General features: G+C 38.3%; 2 protein-coding genes across 6 annotated transcripts in view; both read left to right on the forward strand.

Annotated features, from left to right (window-relative positions):
- The window catches only part of LOC148840022 (transcriptional-regulating factor 1), a 94812-nt gene extending 90572 nt beyond the window's left edge, over positions 1-4240 (forward strand). For both annotated transcript variants that reach the window (XM_088929367.1, XM_088929376.1), the window contains exon 18: positions 130-4240. In XM_088929367.1, the coding sequence (XP_088785493.1) occupies positions 130-448 (319 nt within the window). In that variant the 3' untranslated portion in view covers positions 449-4240. The remainder of the gene's footprint in view (positions 1-129) is intronic.
- A 2624-nt stretch (positions 4241-6864) lies between these two features.
- mrps10 (mitochondrial ribosomal protein S10) lies at positions 6865-12506 on the forward strand. Of its 4 annotated transcripts, none has more exons than XM_088929388.1 (7): positions 6865-6988; positions 7593-7657; positions 8497-8572; positions 9032-9171; positions 9611-9719; positions 10268-10357; positions 11973-12506. In XM_088929388.1, exons 1-7 carry the CDS (start codon positions 6920-6922, stop codon positions 12051-12053), a joined length of 630 nt encoding a protein of 209 aa, XP_088785514.1. In that variant the 5' UTR covers positions 6865-6919; the 3' UTR covers positions 12054-12506. The 4 variants fall into 4 exon arrangements, with proteins under 4 accessions (XP_088785514.1, XP_088785522.1, XP_088785541.1 ...); XM_088929396.1 differs by having other exon boundaries at positions 8500-8572; XM_088929415.1 differs by lacking the exon at positions 6865-6988 and adding an exon at positions 6997-7204 and having other exon boundaries at positions 8500-8572.
- The last annotated feature ends 1027 nt before the right edge of the window (positions 12507-13533 follow it).

Here is a 13533-nt window from a genome sequence, read left to right on the forward strand (position 1 = left end):
TGAGCAGATACTGTAGATCAAGCTCTTTACACTGTATTGAGAGCACTTACCAGGTGCGTCAACTACCCAGAAGTGAGCAGCTGTGTTTTACAAGCCTGTGTTGTTTTCCACATTCTTTTCCCTTTGTAGGGTGTTTTTCAAAATCAAAAGCCGCAATGCCCACATGAAGACCCACCGGCAGCAGGAGGACCCTGACCGGAGGAAGCCACAGCGGGCGCCCCTGGGGCTCGACTTGGAGCCACCCCACCGTGGGGCCAAAGCCTGTGTGCCCATGGGCCCCACCCCGCTGCCCTTCGACCACATGAGCATGGTGAAGCGGCTGGGGGCCGAGGAGGAGGAGGAGGAGGAGGAGGAAGAGGAGGAGGCGGGGGAGGCCCTGATCAGCCCTCACCTGCTGCTGATGGGGGAGCCGGGGGAGTATCTGCCCGAGCAGCAGGACGAGCTGTGACTGGGGTGGGCGTCCGGGATGGCAAAGGGGACCTCAGCGTCCTCATGCGCATGATGGCAGCTGACGGACTTCACACTTCACCTCCTCCCAGACTGCTGCTCTCGCCCAGCAGCCACCCAACTACACAGATTTTGCCTTCACGTCTGATCGACCCTGGAAAACGGGCTGAACAGGGCCCTTTTTCGCACACCTCTGGGAAGAGGTGGAGAGCAGTGTCACCTGCCTTCACTTTTGTTATTTTTTGTATTTTAAAGTTTTTCTTGAGTTCATTTTGAAGGCATAGTTAAGGAAAACAGTGACTACACAGCAGTAAGATACATCCCTTGTTCCTCTTTGTTTATCCAAATTCTTCTGTGGGAGAAAAATCCCCAGGCTCAGTGAAACTGGGCTCCGTAGAGCAAAGAACTCAGCCCTAAACCCATATCTTCTCAGGTATGATTTGCTGTAATGTGGGTGATTGAAAGGAAGAGAAAGTGAGGGCTCAAATTATCTAAAAAAACTCCGGTTGAGAAGCCCCATTTTCCAAGCAAATTAGTTGCCCTAATTAAATATTGACTAACAGCAAATCATTATATAATTGTGTTTCTAACAATGATTCTGAAAAGTATGTATTGCCGTGTAACAGAGAAAACCATCCTGGATGGACTAAGCCAATTGCATGGTCAATGAGTTTCCTCATACATGAGGAAAACTCATGTGTATGAGGGTGTGTATTTATAACACTGCTTACCGTGGAGTGAATGGTTTTCCAGGTTTTCCTGGGGACACCTGGGTTTTTCAATTGCAGTTTGAAAACCATTGCTGTAATAATCTCAGGACCATGTGCTCAGTATTCTGTGTTCTGTTTTCGCTCACATTCATGCTGGGGAGTAGCTTTTAGAGCAAAAAAAATGTTCTTGGCATTTTTACAGTGTATAATAAATAGTTTCTGTTCTTTCTTTGTTATTAATCGGTTACTCTTACACAACAGTAATTCTTTATAAAGTTAACTTCATTCTGGAAGCAGGAATTCTCAGAAATAATTTCATTTTATTCCACTGCAGAAAACATCTACCACAGTATTGGAAATGTTTTTTTTCAGGAGTTCATTTTACAACCCCCACAATTCTTATATTAGTAATACTTTTTCCATTAAAAGGGTCAATTAAATTCAATATGAACTTTATTAAATAAAGTTATTTATTCTCCATATTAGCTCTTCATCCTTTCTATATGAACTGCTATGATAACAGTGTTTGGTCACACTATAAAAAATTAAATCTTTTACACAGCAAGCCTCTTTGAACATAATGAAAATCCCTCTAGAACAGAAGTGCCAAGACAGATGACTGTAAGCAGAGAAGTGCTATATTTGAGGTCAGGGCTTGAGAAACATTTGATTAGGTTGCAGATCAAAGTAAATCACCAGGTGTCTTCACATTTATTAATTTGTATTAATGTCATTGCCAGGTTACAGTTGAAGTTGGCTGGCACGGTGATAAAAAATAAAAGTAAGAAAAAGGGAAGTCCAACCCATTTTAATAAGTAACATAAAATTATGTTGTTCCTTAACATAAAGACCTGCAGCAATTTTCTCAGGATGATCTTATATCTTGCACTCAGATAGGGGTCTGGCCTTGGTATTTGTAAATATAGTAATGGAACTGGAAGCTATTTCATATTTTTTCAATGGTTTACAACATTTTGAAGTTTTATTCATTATATGTTAATTTCTTACTTTACATTTTTAGGTTTTAATTTAAGATTGCCAAACAAACAGTTCCTGAGATGCTGTAGATTCTGTGGTTGCCCAACTTAAAACACAAAAACATGCTTTGGTTTCCATGCAAGCTTTCAAAGCTCTTTAATACTAAATGCTAAATCTTTTGTTCAAAAGCAACGTGCAATGCTTAATGAATTTGTAAATGTAGAGCTGTCAGTAGTCACTGTAGGGGGAGATCAGTAAAATCATTTCTGGTTGTGCTCTAGATTGAACTGCCCGATTGGGTGCCATTATGGTAGTTTAAATTTCAGCTCTGCTTTGCCTCTTGCTGGTGTGGTGCCGTCCTAAAATTATGGGCCAATCTCAGGGGAGCATTCTTATACATAACTTCAATTTCTCAAAACATTTATTGTATCCTAACACCTGTGCATGTAACCATAGCACAAAACATTCTGAACAGTCTGTCCTATTCTTAACAGACTACAGGAAACAAAAAGGATTTTTGCTGCCTTATATGGACTAAAACAAATGCCAATCACTTGTAGTAAGAACAGTTAATATGCAGCTCATAATAAACGCTTCACAGTTTTTAAGCCTTTAAAGTTGATCACCAGTTATAGAAATGGAATTGTGGCTTTTCAGTTAGGCATAGTGACTTCCATATGAATTCCAAATATGTATTCACTGCATGTAAAGGATTACGAATCAGACTGGTTTCCTTATCAACAAAACATCCATTATTGATTCCATTCTTCCAAAGCTACTAACAAGGCAAAAGAAAATATAAAAATGATTCTTTTGGTTTTTAGCCTCTCTAAAACCTGTCGGTCTTCACTATTTACACTGTCTTTTCAAAATAGAATAATACTGTATAATAATGAAATTGAGAGGTACAGTACGTGCATCTAATATATAATTGATCTTCTGGATTAGAAAACAATAAATGCCTGAACAATGTTTGTTGGTTTACCAAGTTTGAATACAACATTCCCAGGTTGTATTTCTAAGCCATGAGTGAGTATAATAGACTCAGTAACCTTAATATGCAGTTTTTATATTTTGATCTTAATTTAAAATAATTGATAAGTGTTTCTGTACATGCTGGGGTTTTATAAAGTTTGCATTCCCAGAGTGCTCCCATCCCTACAGGGTGATGTGGAGGTCTGTGAGGTCTTTCGTTCATTGGAAGTTATTTCAACAAATATAGCCAGTCATAAATGTGACAATCAATTGTGAGCACTTAACTACAAGCATAGGTGTTTTTCCAATGCTGTTTATGGATGTATCATTTTCAGTATTTTTGGGTGGCTTTGGACTTCAGTAAATTCATAGATAAAGTTGAAATCAACTTCAGCATGAGAAACTACTCATATTTTTCAGTATTTGAATGCTTTTGATGAGTGTTACACCTGTGGTGCACTACAGCATCTCTCCTATAACCTTAAGTTAACATTAAAGACGAGTAGTGCAAATACATTTTAATTTGGTTCAATAGTGGTAAAGGAAAAAAAACAGATGGCAACATCTCGTTTTCCCACCAAATGGCACTTGGCACTATCGCGGTTGTTCCTGAAGTAGTACTTGTAGCAGTCAGCCTGTGAGTATATTCAGGTTCCTAGAAATTGCGACTATTAAACCCTTATATTTTTTCAGGGACTGTTGAATGTTTTTTTTTTTATTTTGTTCTTTATATAATTCTGTCATATGCCATTGTTCCTTTAAAAAGGACAGTTAGCTTTAATTTTTAAAACTTGTCCTGGTATACGGTTCTGAAGCAAAAAAAAAGTGTAAATAGTTTTATATATAAAACTATATTTTTTAAGTCGACAAATAATATGTTTTATTTACAGAGTTGTATTTAACACCAAGATTGTTTTTATTGTGGGAAGGGTGTAAATATTTTAAATGTTCAATCTGGATCTTGTTCTTAAAATGCAGAATGTAATTTGTTTAGGTAATGCTTACTTGATTGTGGAGTTTATTTTCCCTTTTGTACCTTCTGAAATGTAATGTTCTTTTAAGGTACTGTTTATTATATTTCAAACACAAGTTCATGCCTTTCTATTTATTAAAAGCTTGTACAGCGCAAAGCTTGCACTTCTACATGGTCTGTTTTTTAATGACTCGTTTGACCAGTTATATTGTCTAGCTGTTACACGATTATTAGTTATCCAATAATCATTTTGTCAGATAACAAATATTAGAGGATTCTCCTGTTTTTTCTAAGAGGTTTAATCCAAACGGGATTACATGGCTACATTCTGCGGTTACCAAAATATGTGACTTTGTAAACAGTATCCTGAATTGTGCATTTTGTGGACAAGGAAGGAAATAAGTCACAAAGATGTGGCTAAATTCCCAGCAGCAGTACCACTTGAGTGACTTGCCTAATTTCAGGAATTTAAATAAGCTTCATGAATGGACACCATCTTAACAAACGTTACTACATTCACAGACGGGGGAATTATCAAGTTCTTCAGTACCAGCTTTACACATTTTCTCTGAAAAGCAGACTTGAGGACCCCTTAAGTCTGGTGATGGAGAAAAGGAAAAGTAATTGATCATGGGTTTATTACTACATAGAAACTATTTCATTGTGTGTGCATCAACTGATAGCCATGGTGTTTGTGTCTTAATGATCTAACTGGAATTAAGAAGATAAGAAAGGGGACAAATGAGAAAAGGACATTTTTTGTGAGCCTGGTCAGTACCTGAATGGGAGACCTCCTGGGAAAAACTAAGGTTGCTGCTGGAAGAGGTGTTAGTGGGGCAAGCAGGGCTGTGTGGGTCTTAATACACCAGTATAGTGACGGGGACACTACTGTAAACAGGCACGTCCTTCGGATGAGATGTAAAACCGAGGTCCTGACTCTCTCTGGTCATTAAAAATCCCAGGGTGTTTCTTGAAAAGAGTAGGGGTGTAACCCTGGCATCCTGGCCACATTTCCCATTGGCCCTTACCAATCATGGCCTCCTAATAATCCCCATCTATGAATTGGCTTCATTACTCTGCTCTCCTCCCCACTGTTAGCTGATGTGTGGTGAGTGTACTGGTGCACTATGGCTGCCGTCGCATCATCCAGGTGGGGCTGCACATTGGTGGTGGAGGGGAGTTCCCATTACCTGTAAAGCACTTTGACTGGAGTGTCCAGGAAAGTGCTATATAAGTATAAGCAATTATTATTAAGAATAAGCAATAGTTTTAAGTGGCTGCAGCAAAGCATCACAAATGATTACAAAGAGAGTCTGGGAAGCCCCTGTGGGTCAGAAGCTTCAAGCAGTTACTGCATTTATTGCTGAAATTAGGTCAAAGGGATGTGCAACCAAATAATGACATATATATTATTTAATTTAAAGTGATTGTGTGTTTTGGAGCTGACAGTCACTTAAAACCACTGGGTTGAGCATCATGGCCTCCTAATAATCCCCCTCTATGAACTGGCTTCATCACTCTGTTCTCAATAATAGCTGGTGTGTGGTGAGTGTACTGGTGCACTTTGGCTGCCGTCGCATCATCCAAGTTGAGCTGCACTTTGGTGATGATGGAGGGGAGTCCCCATTACCTGTAGAGTGCTTGAAGTAGAGTGTCCAGAAAAGCACTATATAAGTGTAAGCAATTATTATTATAATATTATTATTATTTTCCTTATTGGGCTTCTTACAGCTTCCAGATGATTCCCAAGGAACAGGTTGCAGAAACATCTAACTTTGAGCTTTTTGTTCAAGAGTATAATTTGCTTACTAATGTATGAAAATCATTGTAAATGAGCAAAGATGAAAACCTGACAAGAAAGGGATTTATTTTTCTACATTTAGCAGATGCTATTACCAAGACAGTATACATGTAATCACAATTATTGAAAACCAGTAATTATCTTCAGGGAATTGAAGTGAAAGTGATGAATGTTTTGCAAAGGAGATTACTGGTCACAATGAAAAGGAGACAACAGCAGATTAGGACAACTTCATTCAATTTGTATTGTCAGTGCAGTCAGGTTCTAAATGTTGTCGGTGCTCATGTTTTCTCAATGTTTTGTGGCTGTAATTCAATTATCCAGTTCACTTAGTTTTGATCCTGTCTTCATAGGATTGCAACACTTGTATGTTAACAAGTCCTGAGAAGTTAATTATGCCACTTTACTGGTATAATTGTCTACATTACAAATAGGTTTAAGTGGTCATCTTGAAATCACTGAATTCCTGAGAAATCACGAGAAGCTCCCTGTTGTGAATCAAGGCATTCAAATTAGTTTCTTTCTCTTGAGGTTTCATGTCGAATTTAGAATATAAGCTCATAAATGTATTATCAGTACTGGTTATCTTAGAGAATCTGAGAGAGGGGCAATGATACGATTTCCTTTTCCCTGACACAAAATGCGGATGCCTGAGCAAGTAGTACATTTCTGTAGCCATTATATACCGTATGCAGTAGTGAGCAACGGTTTCAGTTGGTCAGTCTGTAACAACTCTTAGTCCATTTAAGGCATTCAAATGTAAGGCTTCTTCAAGGCCACTCTACGGGATGACAGTTTACGTTGTCATTTATAAAAAAAAAATGCGGATGTGGCTGCAGTGTATTGAGAACTCGGAGATGATGAAGGGAAACGAGTCACAGACGCGCAGGCTTCCGCAAGACGCTTAAGGGAGACGCTGCCCCCTGGCGGCCCTCGGCGTCAACGCGACCGACGGAAGCGGTTTCTCTGTGAACCAGGAAGCAGAAAGGTTGCGCGTCGCTTAATGGCCCTGGCTGCTTCACGCTGCCTGGAAACATGGGGTCCGCGGCGTGTGTGACGAGGAGTCTCCGTACCTTGTTGAGGGTATTGCAGAGTACTCAGCAGGTATCCTTTTGGCAACGTGATCGGTGTTCACAGAGTTAATCTAGCTTCACCTGCAACTTTTCGAATCTGTTTTAAGGACCTGGACACTGCCATGCTTGGTGATTTCGTAGACCGTCATCCAAGGGCAATACCAGGAAAATGTACTGTACCTCCTGGTAGAGGAATTTCAAGGACGCTTTTAAGAAGAAAAGATTGAATTGACTAGAGCCGTATATGGTATATGCTTGGTTTCTTCGCTCGCGAACTAATTTCGTGGTGTTATTTTTCCTACAAAGGTATTTTAATTGTGTGAGATGAAACTTCCAATTTTACCTAACCTAAACGCTCCTTACTGTGTCCTTGAAATACGTGAAACTCTTGAGTAATTTCCCTTTCCTTTTTAATCGAGAGCTTTTAAAATATGTATATATTAAACGGGAGCATGAGTAGAGAATAAAATCTGCATTATTAGCTAATTTTTGTGATTTTTCGGTTCACCGATCACCCCAAACCTCAAATAATCCTTTCGATTTACTGTCGTTCGGTCATAATCGTAATAGTAGCAATTGTATAATTTTGCCTTAACTTACTTTTTTGTTTTCATTTGAATCTTAATTATTTTCAGGAATCGCGAATATTAGGGTTTGGCCATTGCAGAAGTATTGGATGGAGAATAAATGACCTCTTGTGGTAAGCACACTTCATTTGAGAAGCTGCATTAAACATTCAAACAAGCAAAGAGCTGTGTTCTTGCCAGGTGTGTCTGTACATTAAGGTAGAAATCTTGTTTTATTTGTTGAAGCAAAATGGATATTTGGGAATGGTCAATTCTGTGATTAAATTAGAATTACTTGTGTGTAAATGGGTAATTGGGTAATATCCCAACTTGCTCTCCATGAGACACACAGACAGGGAGAGAAGCTTGGGGTCAAAGCGCAGGGTCACCTTATGCAATATTTGCAATTAAATATTAAGTCTTGACCCAAAGTTAATGTTAGTAAATATTTAAAGGATGTAAACATTGCAGATAAAAAATGATGCCATGTATGTATATTTATTTGTGTAGTTATAAAATGGGGAAAGAAAAGCATTTGGTGTTTTGTACTTGTTTCGGTTGCTTTTTTATAGGAACGTAAACCTTGTGTGGGTTGTTTCTGTGATTGTAAAGTTGCGCCCTTTGAAGAGACAGGCTTTTTGATGCTGTATTGCTGTATTGTCTTTCAAAACTGCAGTTTCTGAGCTCATCTTGATATCACTCACATTGTACAAAGCCTTACCTCAATGGAGACCAAGCTTGTGTGTTTTGGGGTTGTGTTTGACTCATCATTTACAAGTTTTACATGATTCAAATTTATAAGTACTATTTATTTTCTTCCTTTTTTAATGTGTGATGTGACCTGATCACGTGGGAGACATTTAGCAGGGGAAAGATTTTATTACTGTCCACATTTAGTCTCTCCCTAGTTTCTGAAAGCATCTTGCATCGGAGGTGGAAATGTTAATTCTCTTCTTTTTTTTTCCCCATCAAGCAGCACCAAACTGCCTTCATTAACCTTAACAGCTGCTCTGCACACAGGGTCGCCTTGCTGTGCCATCCCTCCAGCTGTGAGTATGTTTCATTTCATACAGATTTGTCTGTCTATAGAATTTGTCCACCTGGCTGTCTGTCAACAGTGTTCGCTAAGTCATTACCTGAAAAATAGAAGGAACCTCTTTTTTCCCCAAAGCATTTGAAGAGGGAACAGTCACTGGGTGGCCAGAAAGGGCTATTTGGTGAGAGGATCTATAGAATTACCAAATGAATCTCTGATGCTTATTGTTAATAGGCAAATTGGATAGTTGATAGGGAAACAAGAGCCCCTTCCCTCTATTTTTTCATCTTAGCAAATAGAAGTTTTTATTGTTTTATTGTGTTCTGTTCCGCATTTAAGTTTGAATAGAGCTAATTTCCCATCTGATGGGATTCCTCTCATCCATTTCTTGTCTTCTTGTCGATTTGGAGGAATGATTGGATCAGAGATCATTATGACTGTTCTGTAACCTTTACTTTGAACTGTGCTGTAGATCAGAGTGACGGAGGAACCCGACACGCTGTACCAGAGTGTGGCCGTACTTGTGAAGGGACACGACAGAGCTGTTCTGGACAGCTATGAGTTTTTTGCAACCTTGGCTGCCCAGGAGTTGGGCATCACCATTGGCAAGGTGTAAGTTCTCACCTGAGGGCATTCCTGTTGCTGAAGATAGGAAAGAGGAAAGAAAGCATCCAGTACTGTCCTATATATATAAATTGATTCAATTAAAAAGAAAAAACTTTGACTTTGATTTTGCATGTGAAAGACTTTGAGCACATTGAGAAGTGAGTGTGAAGAATGGCTGTGGAAACATAAGGCTATTTAATTTAACTCTGCTAGGTGACAAAACTGATTTCCAGCTTGTTTTAAAGTTGTAGTGGGTTATATTTGTTAGCTTTAACTTCTAGCTATAACACCTTTATTCTTTAATTCAGTAGTGAAGCTTACAGAGTACTAGGTAGTGTAGCTTAGTGTTTGTTGTTGAGAGGGTTTTTTGTTTTACATGCTCAAAAACTGACTAGTCTTATCTAGATAGCACAAGACATTTATTGGTTTATCTTTTTGATTTCAGATATGAACCTTCAAAGAAGATTGAACGGTTCACCCTTCTGAAATCTGTTCACATTTTTAAGAAGCACAGAGTCCAGTATGAGATGAGGACACATTATAGGTGTATTGAGGTGAGATTTATGAACAAAGTCTGTCTTCCTTTTTATGTAGGCACAGTAGACCTAGATAGTTGCATTTATTTGAAAGTTTATGGATTTTTTTACAGCTACAAGTTTTCCATGACATTAAGTAGGAGGGATTTGATGAGGAACCATGAGTTGACATCCTGTGCTGGTCCTTTTTAAGGCAGAAGCCTAAGACCATCACTACATGAAAAAGATTTAAAGAAATGAACATCCAAGCTTGAAAGAAAACCTTTTTATTTTGGAACAGTACAAAGCACCAACAAAATATGTGGCTGTAATACTTAAGCCCTTTACAAGGTAGCAAGACCCTTACACAATATGCTGACAACGTAAGACTGTAGCCCATTCCTAAGACAGAAAACCAGTTGGAGAGAGTCCCAGGGAGTGAGCCTAGTAGGCTTTTCCGCACAGGGGTCTGCTGAGGACAGCTCAAATGCAGTGTGGTTTGTTCGAATGCTCTAGGTCAACCTTGTGTTCCATTTAAAGTAAGTGGCTAGTGCGCTTTTTAATTGTTTCTTCTCTTTCACCCCCAGCTGAAGCATTTGACTGGCTCCACAGCAGATGTGTATCTGGAGTACATCCAGCGTAACTTGCCAGAAGGGGTCGCTATGGAAGTAACAAAGGTAACTGTGCTTTATTTAAAGGAGAGCAGTCTTGAATAGCTCAGTTATGTTTGTCTTAAGCACTTCACTGTGTCTTATCTTAAATCAGTTGGATGAGGCCCCCTTTCTTTACTTTTCATAATCCTACTAAAACATTTAAGGGACCTGTCTGTGGAGCTGTTTGTGCTTTGGCTGGTTGATTTATTAAATAATAATAATATAATAATATATATATAATATATATTTAATATTTGACTTTTGGATTTCAGTTCTGCCAAAGGTCACACTTCTTGTTCTTCAGTATGTCTATTCTTATATGCTTTCAGCGAAACAGCTTAAAGAACACTGAGCGCCCAGTGCATTTTAAATAGGCTTTTTGACTGTTAAGGTAACATTAATTTATAAGCACGGTTATTGGGAAAGCATATTAAAGAACATTATGAAAGGTATCTGATGGGTAGGGATAGAAAAATGACCCTGTTGAATCAGTTAATTGTTACATTATTATACAATGGTCGATGTTTAGTCACTGGAATGTATTTTAATCTTCATTTAATTTTTTTAAAAGTGAAGCATTTGTTCAAATAGATACATTTTAACTAAGACTTGCAAAACTATAAATGTATCATTAATTCTCTTCATATTTCATCTATTGTAAAAGTTCTCCTGGTCCTGCTTCTTCTGGTACGTTTTGTGTAATTTATTTAAAATACATTCGGAATCAGAGGGCCTTATATTCAAAACTCTTTTGTTTTATTTTTTCTAATGCTTCCTAGTATGATGTAAGAAGCTAATTACAGTGGTGAGAACAGGTCTGTGAAACCTTTGGAATTATCTATATTCCTGCAGTAATTGCCCCAAAAGTGTGATGTGATCTTTATCTAAGTCACAATAATAGATAAACGCAATCTGATTCAACAAATAACACAGAGTTGTACTTTTTTGTCTATATTAAGCACATTCACTCTCTATGCTGGAAAAAGAATGTGAACCTTTATATTTAGTAACTGGTGGAACTTCCCTTAGCAGCAACGTTTCCTGTAGCTGCTGGTCAGTCCTGTACACCAGTTTGAGGGTATTTTCGGTCAGTCCTCTTTACATAATTTTTTCAATTCACATTTTAGGAGCAATTACTGCAGGAATACAGATGATTCCAATGGGTTCACACTATTTCACACAACTGTATTTTGATCACGGCATTCTTAAAAGTTCAAATGAACTAAGACATCACGTGAAAGGATGATAACTACAGAAAATGTTGGTCCCAGGGAATACAAAGCACAGTAGAGTTATCGAAACATAAAATTACATGTTATCTCGTGGATATGGTAATCCTGAATAGTTTTTAGGTTGTAGGCTTGCAAGTACCTATGTTTTTTTGTTAATTGATTCATGTTGTGTTACAGGTAATTGTATTGCATATCATATATGTCCTTTTACATGCCTTCAAAGCAGGCATTTCCCATCTAGGACAAAAGAAAGCATAGTAATAACATATGGTGACATCATTCTGGAAATGCTTTTTGGTTGGATGTTGTATAGTTGACTTAGTGGTTAACCCTTTCTAGAGGGCATACTTTACAACAGTACTGAAATTTAATGAGGACAATATTGATTTTTTTTTCCTGTTTTGCAGACTGCTATAGAAAAACTTCCAGACCATATTAAAGAGCCTTTGTGGAGTTCCTTGTCCATGCAGGAGAAGCCCAGTCTGTGATGTCACACCAAGTACAGGAGAGAGTGATTCATCTCTTAGGACAGACAGTGGACAGACCCAGTGATTGAACTGTACTGTGCTACACAGCCTGTTAAAATCATGTCTGTCATTTGAGAACAGCGAAGAATGAAGCTGTTTTCAAGCAGCAGGATACAGTCAAAGCACTATTTTTATTTTTAGAACCTCTAAACAAAAGGTCTTGCAGACAAATTGGTTGAGAAACCACTTCCGCTTGCTCGAAGGTCCTCTGTCATTGTTCCCTGTATTCCACTGTTCAACTAGTTCCCTCAGTTCTTCCTACAGAGACCCTGTCGGAGCCACAGTGTTTTCTGCGGGACCGCGGCTGATACGAGGCTTACCTGTGCATCTTGTTTAACGGCGGAGAATATAGCAAAGTGTTATAGAAGTGTAGCAAAATAATGAAATAAAATTATTTGATATTTGAAACCTGCAGTCTGTCTACGTGTTGTAATTGGGTGGGATTCAAGAGCATCTAATTTAATCAAAATTGCTATTGTAATTTATTTTTACAATAACTATGGACCTTTAATGCACATATCTGAAAAATGTATTTGTTAAACTTCAGTTGTTTTTCATTGCATTGGAAGATTTGTATGTGAAATACTTGACACCTGATGACTGAGTCCTTTCAAAGCTGTATGGGCTAGGGCAAAATTTGCCATCACTACCCTAATTGAATTGCCTTCTGTTGGCAGTTGCATTCACTAGTAATGGAAAGCACGGGTAGTTTCCCTGGTAATGCTTTTATTTTTATTGTACACTGACCATCAAAAGAAACATCACTCTGTATGTAGGTTTTTTTATAAAAATAAAATATACAATGTTTATTTGGTGTATATGTAGTAGGGTCACGACATTCGCAAGGGTTCAGTGCAGAGAACTGTCGTCAGTAGTCATAGTATGTATGGCTAAGACGCAAGTAACCCTCGCTTATATGATAATTAAAGTACTAATGCTTTGGCTTTAAATTAAAGTAACATTGATCAAATACAACAAACAACAGTAATTATAAACTTGCAGTAATCAGCTAAAATTACATGAATCCCTCCTGTGCATCCAGCGGATGCCTGCACTTTATGTCTCCGTGTTTAGCATGCTCGACTGCAAGGAACGGGGCAATAAAGGTATCAGCGAGCCTGTAAAATAATCAAAGAACCAGGAGTGTTTGTTACAATATAAAACTGGGACCACGTTGAGATGTGGATTCTGGGTAGTGTATACTTGTGTGGGGGACAGGGAGAGGCTCAGTTACTAGCCAGATTTGTCAGACAATCCTAGTCTGTTGCTTGGCTAATTTGAAATTTGCATTTACCAGCCTCTGGCTCAGTTTAATCCTGCTCTGCTCTTCTATACAAGAAACCATCAGCTAGACCAAATCATGACTAAGCAAATGTTAAATTGGCCGATGTTGAGAACCTACTATACTTGAGTGACTTTGTTGCATAAGTACTAAACCAGC

Source organism: Atractosteus spatula, chromosome 2 (genome assembly GCF_055471065.1).
Source record: "Atractosteus spatula isolate fAtrSpa1 chromosome 2, fAtrSpa1.hap1, whole genome shotgun sequence".
Taxonomy (NCBI): Eukaryota; Metazoa; Chordata; class Actinopteri; order Semionotiformes; family Lepisosteidae; genus Atractosteus; species Atractosteus spatula.